At 47.4% G+C, this 13,803-nt stretch overlaps 1 protein-coding gene across 2 annotated transcripts in view; it reads right to left on the bottom strand.

Annotated features, from left to right (window-relative positions):
* Positions 1 to 1,242: 1,242 nt before the first annotated feature.
* Positions 1,243 to 13,803, bottom strand: part of VANGL1 (VANGL planar cell polarity protein 1) — a 51,272-nt gene continuing 38,711 nt past the window's right edge. For both annotated transcript variants that reach the window (XM_059928569.1, XM_059928578.1), the window contains exons 5-8: positions 11,378 to 11,511; positions 9,787 to 9,919; positions 8,359 to 8,593; positions 1,243 to 4,070 (exon numbers count right to left, since the gene is read on the bottom strand). In XM_059928569.1, coding sequence (XP_059784552.1) covers positions 3,810 to 4,070; positions 8,359 to 8,593; positions 9,787 to 9,919; positions 11,378 to 11,511 — 763 coding nt within the window. In that variant the 3' untranslated portion in view covers positions 1,243 to 3,809. The remainder of the gene's footprint in view (positions 4,071 to 8,358; positions 8,594 to 9,786; positions 9,920 to 11,377; positions 11,512 to 13,803) is intronic.

Below are 13,803 nucleotides of genomic sequence, written 5' to 3'. Positions count from 1 at the left end.
GCTGAGATACACACCCATCTGCTACAGATAACACAGATGTTCAGATGGCTAACATAAACATGCTGTCCATCTGGTAATTACACTCAGAGAAATGCTCACATATATAGAAACACACACCCACAAACAAATACGCGTCCCAGTGTTGGGAGCCTTCCATAGCAGGGTTCACATAGACAAGAGTAAACCAAGGGCTTGATTTTGTCACGGAGCGGCTGCTACACTCACTCTCCTGGGAGAAAGTAAGGAGGGGCAGGGTCGTCAGTTTCTGTCAGCCTAACAGGCTCGTGGCTTCCCACAGGGTTACAGCCTTATCTATATACATGCACACCAAAGCGACCAGGAGACACAAGAAAGAGAGTACCCGACTACCACCAACTAAGGTGAAGAGAGCGGAGCACCTCATGCCCACCCAACACACACCAGAACGGCCACAGTCTCCCCACCGCAAAGGAGGTCCGAGCTCTGGCAATGAGCCGCAGCACAACACACACACACACACACACACACACACATACTACGGCCACTTTCCTCTATCCATTGGCTGTACAGAATTTGTCCTGTGCGTAGACAGAGGACAGAGACGGAGGAAGGGAGATGATGACGGCTGGGCAAAAAACGGTCAAGCATCTTCTCTAGGGCTTACTTTAAAAACTTTCGCAAAACTATCACACGTTTTGACTTAACTGATAATGCAAAGGATGGATCAATCACAAAACCTTAAAATCCCTTCCAGCTCTAAGAATGCAGACTTCAATGTTTAGTTCATGGACGATTAAAAAGTGTCATTATCCTCAAAAGTACACATTTAAGAACAGAAACTATCTACTGGTTAAAACATCACCAGGGGGGCTTCCCTGGTGGCGCAGTGGTTGAGAGTCTGCCTGCCAATGCAGGGGACACGGGTTCGAGCCCTGGTCTGGGAGGATCCCACATGCCGCGGAGCGACTAGGCCCGTGAGCCACAATTACTGAGCCTGCGCGTCTGGAGCCTGTGCTCCGCAACAAGAGAGGCCGCGATGGTGAGAGGCCCGCGCACCGCGATGAGGAGGGGCCCCCGCTTGCCACATCTAGAGAAAGCCCTCGCACAGAAATGAAGACCCAACACAGCGAAAAATAAATAATAAATAAATTAAAAAAAAAAATTAAAAACATCACCAGGGAAGAGAATGACCTCAGAGATATACTCCTCATTAAGTTTTTCTACTCCTTAGTGTTTAATGTTCACATTTTAATAACAGGTTGAAAGTTATAGAAAATCTATAAACATTTCAGGCAAACAAAATCTTGTATCATCTAATGTGAACTTATCTTCTAATTCTACTAGCCCAGGGCACAGTTTACCCCTTTTCAAAAGAAGAGCTTATTGATTGCAAGAACTGAAAAGGACTGTGTCCAATTGTATGATACAGCTTTTCTGAAAACTTACATTTTTAAAAAAATGCCGTTTCCATTGTTCCCACTGCACCAGTAACTCAAGCTATTAAGAGTTACAAAGATCCTGCATTTTATTACGTTGTTCTTTCGAAAAGGACTCAATATAAAGTCAGTGTAAAAAAATCAATATTCAATTTAAAACAGAAACAGTCATTTCACAAAGTCTGACATTCTCCTATGCAAAGACTGGGAGAGAGAGAAAAGAAATTCTTTAATTTAAACCTTTCTTCACCCTGCTGGGAAGGCAGGCACCAAAGCCATGAATCCAACTTAACCTCTTCTGGACTGGTAATTGAAGACAGGGTTGTAAGCACAGTTTTTTAGAATGTTGATGGATAGTGTCATTATTAACCATATGAATATACATGTACGGCACTTCTATTGCTGGGTTTCTGATGCAGCAGCCTCTGATACATTTAGTCTGGGACAGTATAACCTTTATGCAGCCAAAGTCTCTTATACATTCACCATCCCTTGCCCAGTCTCCCAAAATATATTCCTGAGAAAGACATTATCAAAAGGAATGTCCGGCTTGAAGGGACCTAAAGGCAAAACTAAGAAGAACAAAAGCACCATGGTTACATGGTATGTTTTTCATAAACGGAAGCCATGTAGTTAAATAGTACGTCTTGGCTCCACCCCATACCGACTGGCTCCTCCTTCCTGCTTTTCCAACACATCTTCTTGTTGACCTGAAGGCTGTGGATTCAAGAACGCTGTTTACTTTTCCAGGTACAGTGGTGTGACAAATATCGAAAGCCAATTTTGGTTTAAGACAGTAATAACAAACACTGCACCACTTGTGGAATGCATAAACCAGAAAGGGTACATGCGAACACGTACACAAAGAGCATCTGACAGTGCCATCCTTGGCTATAGCAAGGTGACTGGTTACCCTAAACACTGGGGAAAAGCGAGAGTGAACACTTTGCAAAGGTTTGCTGTGGATACAGGAAGGCAGATGGAGGAACTGAAGGCCGCTGCAGGGCTCTGCCCGTTGGCGCCTCCGCTCGCCCGGCCCGGCTGCTCCCCTGGGCCCGGGCCCAGGCAAGCCCACTGAAACCATCTAAGAAACAGACCAGGCCGGCATCATGCTGGATCGCAAGCTCGGCTCCCTACTTTCCTTTCCCCAAGTGCTGCAGCTTGCCCATTCCCTCTCCTCACTTCACTGCCAACTACGGGTGATTTAGCACCAGGACCTAAAGGAGCCCCTGCCCGGGTGGTAAGGGGCGGAGGTGATGAGTGCACAGTGACGGTGGTCAGAAGTCAGGGGCTGCACGCCGCAGCTGTCCCTTGGCAGGGCAGCTTGCTGTGGACCTTTGTGAGGACGTATCTCCCGGGAAATGGAGGCTCCGAGCTGAACTTGCCAGTCCCTGAGTCACAGCGTGGGCCTCCCCCCACCCGGTGGGTGTGGGGCAGTGGGAGGAGGCTCTGCGGGGGGAGGGGCTCCTGCCGCAGCCCGAAAGGGACATCCTAGCTGGCGTGCCCTCCCTGGGACCTACCTGGGGGGTACTTCACCCTTCCCTACGTAAACAAACAATCCGTGGGGCGGACCTGAGGCTGTGCATGGAGCCCGAGGGCACACGTGAAGAGCCAGGTCCTGGGCGGCTCTGAAGGCTGGGCTTCCTGGCCGGGGCTGCCAGCCAGGTAGGGTGTGGTGTGTTTTGGGGGGGTGGGGGTGGGATGGAGTGGGGACAGGTAGGCCATCACAGGGTTAGGAAAGGGCTACCTGCTCAAGCTGGTAGGCAAGCAGGTCAAAACCGGGGCAGGCAGATTCTCTCTTTGGGGAAAAAAATAAAATCCTTAAGAGCTGTAAACTGACAGTACACGTTTGTCGTTGTGATCTTTCTCTGCAGAACCTAAGGCAACACAGAACAAAGATGAAGGCAGGCGTTTCGTGAACAGCCCGTGGCTCCCGTGGGGCCGGATGTTTACATATACAAACACGTGTGGACACGTCCTGTCTGGTTCCTTGAAACAGGACAAAGACATGTCCTCAGAGGCCCACGAGTGGGACGGCCTGAAGCCAGGGCAGGGCTGGGTGCTGGACGAAAGGCAGGGACGAGTTGTAAAGCGAGGTTCCCCAGACCCTCCAGCTCCGCTTTGGTTTGCAGCTGTCACAGAAACGCCAGGGAACGGCTTCTCGAGACGTCCCATCCCCAAGTCAGATGTCATCAGTCACTTTCTTCCAGGACGGACATCTTCTGCTTCCTTCCAAATAAAGTGCAGATGGTCAAAGGACCCTGGTCTCTCACCTGCCAGTTCAGTCAGCAATGAAGAATAATAAAAACAAAGATGCCCCTCTGGTATACATATATATCTCTCTATATATTCTTTTTTTTTTTTTTTTTTAATAAAGCCACAAATATAGAACTTTTAAACCGACGTCTCAGACTGTAAGCGAAGGACAAATTTGTGAGACTTGGGGTCTATGAACTCTTCCGAGAGCATGATGAATGGGATTTTCTTCACATTGACTACGAGGCTGAAGTCCAAGCACTTGAGGACGAAAACGAGTCCATCCCGCAGCCCGCTGGTCACGGCCTCATCACTGACAAGCCGCCACTGCATGGCGAGCCAGCGCTCCCGGTCGTACTGCAGCGTGGGGCCCGTGCTGAGGTACCGCTCGAGGAAGGCCTGCAAGGACAAGCGGAGATGCTGTTAGGGAGGGAGCACCCGCTCCAGGCCGTGCTGCTGGGGGCTGCCTGCTCTCACTCCTGGGAAATCATGTCCTCCCAACAAACCAGGACAGCCCCGCAGGTCACACCCAATTCCATCAGGCCTGCCCAACGGAGTCCTTGCTGGGGAGGGGAGGCTCCCCCACTTCCTCACTCTCCAACCAGAGGCTGCCAACGGTGGTAAGCACAGAGGCGAGGAAGGTGGGGTGGCTGGTACCCACGTCTGCCCAGAAGCCGTGACTGAGGCACCAGCCGCCTCTAAGGGCCCGGGTCCCACGGCCCATGCCACGGCTTGTACCTGTTCATAGGTCGGCCTCCTCCCATCCCGAGAGCTCCTCAGGGCAAGTGTCAGGCACGGAAGAGCACTCTGGGAACGTGAGCAGGGATATACCCCGCACACACAAAAACACAGGGACACACAGGGATATACCTGCACACACAAAAACACAGGGACACACAGGGATATACCTGCACACACAGGGATATACCTGCACACACAAAAACACAGGGACACACAGGGATATACCTGCACACACAGGGATATACCTGCACACACAAAAACACAGGGACACACAGGGATATACCTGCACACACACGGATATACCTGCACACACAAAAACACGTGCTCTGCCCTTACTGCTGTGTGCCACTGGGTGAGCCGTTTAACCTCTCTGTGGATGGAGGGCATGACAGCGCTAATGCACAGGGCTGCCGTGAGGACGGAGTGGCTGACTCTAACCATCTCACGGTGCCAGGCTGTTTTATGGTGGATGGAGTGTGCGCGTGGCAAGTCCGGGGGATGGCCGGACCCCACGTCCACCTCCCTCTCTCTCGGCTCCAGCAGGGCTGAGCTCCGTGGGTTCCTCGACGTTCCCCTCGACATGTGCTGTTCCTCCTGCTGAATGTCGGCCTTCAGCAAACTCCTCCTGGCCCTTTAAATCTTCTCACACCACTCCCTGAACCTCTCAGACAGGGGAACATGTCCTCCTTTAAGTGCCTATAATCATGGGCATGACTGCCGGGTGACATTTTGCTTTCTGAACAATTACTGCCAACTTGCTTGTCTGAGGCCTACACTAAACTATACTCTCTTGGAAGGCAGGAACTATTTTTTAAATTTGGATTTTCCACGTGCCTGGCATATGCTAGGGGGCTCAACAGCATGTGTGTTACATCAATAAATACATCGATTTAGCTTTGAGAAAGAAGAAGAAAGAACGAACCAGGGATCTAGATAGAAAATATTAGGATAAAACATTCTGGTCCTAAACACAGGTCACAGATGGTTTCTAAGTGGTATCCTCTTCCATCCACACCTCACTGCTGCTGCCAGGTACATTATTTTTCATCTATAAGCATATATTCTAAGGCAGAAGGGAGAGTTGTGCCTCTACTACAACACACACGCATATAAAAATAACTCCTATGTGGGAATTTCCTGGCGGCCCAATGGTTAGGACTCAGCGCTTTCACTGCTGGGGCCCAGGTTCAATCCCTGGTTGGGGAATTAAGACCCTGCAAGCCACATGACACGGCCAAAAAAAAAAACAAAAAAAAACCAACTCTTATGAATCATAAGGAAAAGAAACAGCTCAACAGTTAGAGAAATGAAATTAATAAGACAATTTATAAAATAGAAAATTAAGATATGAAAAGATGTTCTATCACATTAATAGTTAAAGAAATATGACTTCAAATAATAAAAATATATTTCCTTCCTCTTAGATGGGCAATGATCAAAAAGAATGATAACATCCAATGCTGGCAAGGGTAAGGGGGAAATAAACGGTCTCATATCCTAAAGGCAAAAGTGTAACACCCCTTAGAAGGACAATTAGGTAGAATCTGTACCTTTGATCCAGCTGTTCCTGTACTAGAAATTTATCCTTCAGAAATACTTGCATAAATGCACAGATATACGTAAAAAAGAGATATTCACTGCAACACTGTTTAGACCAGGGGTTGGCAAACTTTTCTTTAAATGTAAATATTTTTGGTGTTGCAAAGACGCACACTGTCACAACTACTCAACTCGGCTGTAGTAGAGAGAAAGCAGCCGTAGACAATCTGTAAACAAAAGGGTGTAGCTGTGTCTCAATAAAACTCGATTAACAAAAACCACCAACCCCTAGTTTAGACTAATGAAAGATCTTAATCCAAATGTGCATCAGTAGGCAATCCATTAAACAAACCATGGTATTCAGTGGAATAAGACGCAGCTATTACAGGGAATGAGTCAGATCTGTATGACGGAGATTGGGAAGCACTGACATGGAAAGATAGCCAAGAGACAGCTTTAAGAGAAAAAAGCAAGTTTCCAAACTTTACCTATATGGTATGAGATCCCATTTCTGTTTTTTTTTTTTTTTTTTTCCATTTCTGCTTTAAAAACACACACACACAAACACCTGAAAGAATATACCCCTACTCTTTATATCAGTAAGAACTGTCTGGGGTAGGGGAATGAAAACTTTGCTTTGTACATTATACTTTTCTTTAATGTTTGGATTTTTATTCAAAGATTATTAGTTTTAATTCAGAAAAGTATACTTTTTTTTTTTAATAAATTTATTCACTTATTTATTTATCTGTTTTTGGCTGTGTTGGGTCCTCGTTTCTGCGCGAGAGCCCTCCCCAGTTGCGGCGAGCGGGGGCCACTCCCCACCACGGTGCGTGGACCTTTCACTATCACGGCCTCTCCCGTTGCGGAGCACAGGCTCCAGACGCGCAGGCTCAGTAGTTGTGGCTCACGGGCCCAGTTGCTCCGCGGAATGTGGGATCTTCCCAGACCAGGGCTCGAACCCGTGTCCCCTGCATTGGCAGGCAGATTCTCAACCACTGCGCCACCAGGGAAACCCAGTATACTTTTTTTAAATGAAAAAGAAAGCAACCAGGAAACTTAAAAAAAAAAAAAGAAAAAAACCTTGAAAAAAGGAAAACCACCACTTCCATTCTATGTGGTACGAGCTATCACTTTGCACATGCAGACATATTGTACTCACTTGCAACCACAGTGTTCAAAGTTTTTTGCATTCTGTTTTTTGTAACTTAATATTCTAACAAAGATTCTTCCATGTTTTAACAGGTGAAATACCGTAATATGTAAGCCACTGTTCTATTTTTAAGTTATTTCCAGTTTGGATTTAATACAGATAATTTTGCAAAAATCACCTGCATATATATTCATGAGTATAGCTGACTGTGCTGAGTACTTTTTCTAGGAGGGATTAGTGAGTCAAAGAATATGGGAAACGTTATGGCTTCTTACTGAATATTTCCTTATTGCTTTTCTAAGGATCGTTACTGGTTAGTGACAATGCAGCCAGCAGTTGTATATTACAAGGCAATGTATGAACACAGGTCCTTATACTAATAATATCACTACCAAGTGTTATATGTGTATTATATGCAAGCTCATTTACTTTCTACCACATGATTTACATGTCATGCTGCCATATTTAATATAATTCTCATACAACAATCCTATCAGGTAGGTACTATTATTAACCGTATTTTATAAAAGAGGAAACAAGTGAAGAGTAACTCAGGCAAAGTCACAAACCAATTAGGTGGTGGAGCCAGGATTTGAACCCACTTCTGTTTGAAGAGAGGTCCTTTGCTGAACCCTTCCTCTACTTTGCCTCCTTGGCCACAGCCCTCTATTAGATGCATGGTTGTTTCTTGTAACAGCCCCAAAAGTGTGCTCACGTCATAATCCAAAAGAGCATTCAGTAAAACTAACCCCCTAAGAGCCCAAACACCAAAGTGATGGCACGTTTTCTATTGTTGATAATAATGGCTATTTATTTGGTCCTTATATTATGACAGATGCTGTTTTAAGCACTTCACAGGAATGGACTCTCTTAGTTCTCATGACAACTCAGTGAGGTAGATATTAGTATTATACCCAATTTACAGACTAGCAAACTGAGGCACAGAGCCATTAGGCTCTTGGCCCAAGGTTTCCCACTAGTTGGTGGAGGTGCCAGGTTAGAGTGAGTCAACTTGGCCCCAGAATCCGCAGAGTAATCTGAACTACTACCTGGACTGTCTCTAAGTGAAAGTCTTTCCTCTGCTTGAATCTAGAGGCCTTCAAAGGCACATTTTAAAAACGACTGTACCAAAACAACATAAAATAAGTGAGAACCATTAATTCTTATTAGTTGGTGCTTTAGAGAAGCCTTTGATTTTATCATTCCTGGTAATACCCTAAAATGGGACTTTCCAAGCTCGGTGACAAGTCGCACCTTTGGGGTCATGCTGTTGGTGATGCAGAAGGCCAGGTGCTGCAGGATGCTCTCCATGCTGTGGTAGTGCTGCTGCCGGGTGGTGCGCAGGTACTTCTGCAGAGCCCGGGCCATGGAGGGGAAGATGGCCTGGGCGGCCTCCCTGGGGTCCATCACCTCCCCTGGGGCTTTCTGCTGCTCCTCAGCCTGGAGACGCTGGATGTGGATGAAGGCCTCCTCCACTGCAACCACCAGCCTGCAGGCGATGCAACACAGCAATCAGGACCGTGGTGCAGGGCTTGAGAACAGAGTCACACTGAACGTGGGATGACTCCTCCCAGTCTGCCACCAGCTCAGCCAAGGCTCCAGTCCTTAGCTGTCACTCCAGATGGTTGGGAGAGGAGGGGAGGGGAAAGGAAGGCAAAGGCAAAAATAATACGTGGGATGGGGGCTCCAGGGTGAGGAGGAAGGAGGCTGGGAGTCGGAGATGACTTCTGTTCTCAATTCTGCCACTCATTTACTTGGGAGACTCACTTCAGTCCCTTTCATCTTTACAATGAAGGGTTAGATGAAAAGAGTTTTAAGGCCCCTCAAACTCTGGCTACAAAAGGCTCTGCTTGCACTGAGAGATGGCTGGTGGTGCAGAAGCAGCCTTACAGAGAGCCAGGGCTGCATCCCCGGATCCAGCCGCCCATACCAGCAGCCCCTGGGAGAAAAGAAGGAAGGGGCCCAGCACACATGATGAAAACCATCTTTGTCCACTTCGGCTAACGTGATCAGATCTTGAAAATCAGCAAGAGCCTGGGGATATAGGGCGGGCCACTCAAAGTGCGGGCTGAGGGCCAGCAGCTTCATCATCAGCTGGGAATTTTAAAGAAATGCAAATTCTTGGGTGGGCCCCACACTAGACCTACTGAAAAAAGTTAAGTATCCGTTGCGGGTAGGGCCCCGGAACCTGAGATCTGTGTTTTAACAAGTCCTCCTGGTGATGCTTTTGAATGCTGAAGTTTGAGAAACACTGGAGCAAGATTCCCTCCAAAGGCCCAAGCAGGTCATGTTTATAAACTGAAATTTCATTCTGGTTAAAAAAAAAGTCTTACAGAGAACAGACTGTGGGTTGCCAAGGGGGAGGGGGCTGGGGGAGGGAAGGACTGGGAGTTTGGGATTAGCAGATGCAAGCTGTTATACATAGGATGGATAAACAACAAGGTCTTACTGTATAGCACAGGGAACTGTATTCAATATCCTGTGATAAACCATAATGGAAAAGAATACGAAAAAGAATGTATGTATATGTGTAACTGAGTCACTTTGCTGTACAGTAGACATGAGCGCAACACTGTAAATCAACTACACTTCAATAAAATAAATTTAAAAAAAAGAGAATTAGTATGCCATTCAAAAGAAAAGTGTTACAGGCATGCTAGTGTTGGGGGGTGGGCAGTGTACCTTGCTCTCCGCTTCTTCACTCGCCGTTCATGTTCCGCCTCCTCATAATACAGTTCGTTGTGGCTCGAGTCCCTGCGCCGAGCAGCTGCGGCGATCATTGCCCGGGACTGACCAGTGGCGTTGTTACTGGGGCCTTTGGGGGAAAGGACGATGGAGGAAGGACAGTTTTAATGCCTTGGGGCTGCGAAACAGAGCAGAAATCTAGTCCACACTCTGTCAGCACCGTCCGCCCATCCTCTGTGAAGCACATACACAAATCCCAAAAGTAACTTCCCAGAAGGGTGAACAGGACCCCTGCTCTGCATTCAAAATGCTCACAAGAAGAAGGAAATCTCCCAAAACCCCAACTTGATGAGTGGAAATGGAAAAAGAACTCCGAAGGAGATGAAGAATGCTTGACGATTAAAATGCTGGCCAAAAATAGCACAGACTGTGCTGAAGATGTTACTTACCATCTGTTACATAAAGTTCCATTTTGGCCATAAGGGCAGCTGGAACATGCATTTCAGCGACAAGACAATGGGAGAGAATGAGAGGGATAGGGGGAACAGGACAGAGGAAAAAGAGAGTCAATGGCCACAGAGACATTGACCACACACGTGCTGGAGTGTCATGGTAGCCACAACTTTTACAGAAAATACCCATGCTTGGGGTCTTGCAAAATGTCATGTTTATTAATACACACCTAGAACTCCTGGTCTCGTTCCCCTGACCACGGACTGTCTTAACTTTTCAGAAGGACGAGGCAGATCGTGTGCTTTCTTATGCAGCATCTACTTAATGGCCTGGCTTGCTAGTGGGATTCTGCGCTAGGTTTGTGAAATTTACCAATCCTTTAGGATTCACAAGCAAGTGCACATCTCATAGAGCCAAAAACAAAAAAAGGGGGAGGATATTGTCACTAAAACTGACACTGCCTATAAATCACTCGACTTGTTAACAACATGATCCTCTTCTAGGCTTTGCAAAGCTCTTGCCCTGACCCAGGGTACCTGGCAAGAAATGACACCGTGTCCTGTTTCTTGCACTTAACCATCTGATAGCCTGAAACACAGCTCTGATGTCTCCAGCCTGGCCTCCGGCCTCCAGCCACTCACTCAACTCTAGTTCTCAGCCAGGACTGACAAATGCCTGTAAGAATCTCGCCAGAGGCCTGAATTATAGTCTTCATGGATTGAGGTAGCTGAATCTTCGGTAATTTATCCAAATTTTGAAAAGCAGCCTTCTTTTCCTATGAGCTTTCAATGTAAGATGTTCACCACAGGAGGCAGGAAACCCACATCACTACTGTTTCATGTAGTTTTCATAAAATCCTCAAATGAATGAATCTCCCACATATGCAGACTATCAATCAACATTTCTCTAAACATATCTTTGTCAGGAAAAAAAAAAAAAAAAAAAAAGGAAAGGAAAGAAAGGAAGAAAAGACAAAAGAAAAAGAAAAAAAGGAAAAATTGTTCTGAAATGAGAATGTACCATAAAGGCAGACCCTGAGAGGGGTAGAACCAAATGGAACATACAGTTTAGTCTAAGTACTGGGTTGGTCAACTGCTCCCTGCACCCACCAGAGACACCACTTCAAGGCACGTACCGTCTACGTTGTAGACTTTCAGCCCGGCCATGTGCTTGGCTGCTCGGAATTTGGAGGCTGTTAGGAGGTTGGGGTTATAGATGGTGAAATCTTTATAGTAATTTTCCAGAACCACCAATGCTGCTCGCTGGATACTGAGAAAAGAAGGCAACATTAATGCAGTTTTTCCAAGCACGTCCTGTGTGAAAAAAAAATCCTCTTTTGGGAGTCAGGTAAAATAACAGATCACCAAGGATAACCGCACATAGAAGGCTCCTGGGTTTCACCACATCTTTTGTCTCCAGGACAAGAATTTAAAGATGAAACTTAAGTCCCATCGTTCAGTGGCTTCTGTGCCTTCTCCCAGGCTACATCATTAGCCGCATCCCATCTAGCCAATAGGCGAGAAAGGAATGTTATACCTTCTCATTTAGATTTGCTTAGGCTACACAGAACGTTCCTCGTTTTCTCAGTTTACAGAAGAGCAAACTGAGGACCCCCCCAGAAGGTCAAGGACTTACAGATGGCTGCAGAGCTACTGAGTGAAACAACAAAGTGTAGATTCAAGTTTGTCAGGTCTTAGAGCAGTGTTTCTACCTACACCTCATTGCCCCTGATGGAAGGAATGTAGGGTTTTCAGTTTTCTGTAGGTCAAAACAACACCCACACAGGGCAGAGTGCACTGGAAAAATACTGGCTGCAAACACTGGTTAATCCTGATTCCTACTCTTCGTCCCATCCATCCCAGGCCAGCGAGAGCTCCCTCTTTCAGAGGAAACAAGACCCTTTTCCCTGAGCCCCCTGAGGCCTCAGCTGAGACCTCACTCTTTCTTGGTCTACAAGGCCTCCTGTTCCATGGGTTGCTGTCCCCAGTCCTCCGCAGGGGTGTGTGAAGAGGACTCCACTTGCCAGTGTCCTGCGATCTCTAACCTGTCGCCAGCTTGGCCCCTCTGAGAGCAGCAGAGGAGCAGAGAAGAAGTAGCAGGGTGGGTGAAGGGGGCACCCATACTCAGTATCGGTCGCAAAAGAACATGTTCTTGGACACAGATACAGGACGCTCACCACTTCAAAGAGTGACCTGTAATAATACAGCCAGGGATTTTACATACCTCATCTCATGTGACCCTCACAATCATTCAAGGGAAGAAAACCAAGGCTCATAAATCTATGACCTGCAAACAGGACACATCTACCAAACAGCAGAGCTGGAACTCCAATCTGCTCCTTCTCCCAGATGTGTGGCCACTGTAGGACAGTGTACGTATGCACTGACCTCTCCAGGTCTCTTAGATGTTCACCAACCACCAGTGTGTTAAACTCCACATAGTTATTTGTATCTTGCCCTTTATATTTTTCTTCCTGTTTCCCTGCTAAGTAGGTGAGCTTGTAAGGATTATTTACAATAGCCTGGGCACCAGGATAGGGCTGCCTTCAATTCCTGGATGACCACACTGCCTTCTACAGCTCTCTGAGTGGCTCAGGGTTCCTCACACCAAGACAAGACAGCCCCTAACCTATCAGCTTGACACTCTGCCAACCCACTCCTCAGATCCCCTTGGGGCTGTGCCCCCAGCGTTTAACATGGAGTCAAAAAACAATCTAGAAGTCAATCAGCTCATCTCCTTGAGAGCAGAGTCCTGGCAATGCTTTCTTACTCATATCCCCACAGTGCCTCGATCCGTGATCTGCATTCAGTTGGGGTTTAGTATCAACCTAGATATGCACACTCATGCGGGGCTGGGGAAATCTGGGAAGACCAACTTCCAATAACAGAAGTATAAGATTCCTAAGAGCAAATCCACATTCAAAAGCCCTAGTCATTTAGTCTTCCAGTCGCCCACTCACCACTCTCGTATTTAAGAACCTATGTCAGCCAAGCTCTGGGAATGCAAAGATAAGGTGGGAGGAGCTTCTCCTTGCCGGCGGCGTATGTGGAACAGAAGCTCTGTGACCACCAACTGGAATACACAGGGGCTGAGGAAGCACAGAGGAGCGCTTCTAACCACCTGGGACTTGGGTAGGCATAAGAGCAACTTCCCGAGGAAGTGAAGTGGCCCTTGAGTTGAGGTTTGTGTGTCACAGACCTTTGTGCAGAAGTCCCCTTGGCTTCCACAGACGCCCCTGCCCAGTGGATCCCCGGCTCAGCATGGCCGGCCTCCTCTCTGTCGCTCTGTCTGTGACATTCTCCCACGGGCGGGGCACGTGCCGCTTCTCTACCTCCTGCTCCATCCTGAGGCTGACGGCGGCCTCTGCCTGCTCACCGATCACACACGAACACTCCCTCCTATGCACCTCTACCCGCCTGCCCAGGCCCTGCTTTTCCGAAGTCTCTGGGCTTTTTGCAGATGAGGAGCCCCTTTACACAGCAGTAGGTCTGTTCATGTGCACAGACTTGCCGCATGCAGGCTACTTCATCCCAGGCTCCTGTGCTGACACGGACACATCTC

The sequence above is a fragment of the Balaenoptera ricei genome, chromosome 1 (assembly GCF_028023285.1).
Source record: "Balaenoptera ricei isolate mBalRic1 chromosome 1, mBalRic1.hap2, whole genome shotgun sequence".
In the NCBI taxonomy this organism is placed as follows: domain Eukaryota; kingdom Metazoa; phylum Chordata; class Mammalia; order Artiodactyla; family Balaenopteridae; genus Balaenoptera; species Balaenoptera ricei.
This window is presented reverse-complemented; position numbering and strand designations above follow the sequence as displayed.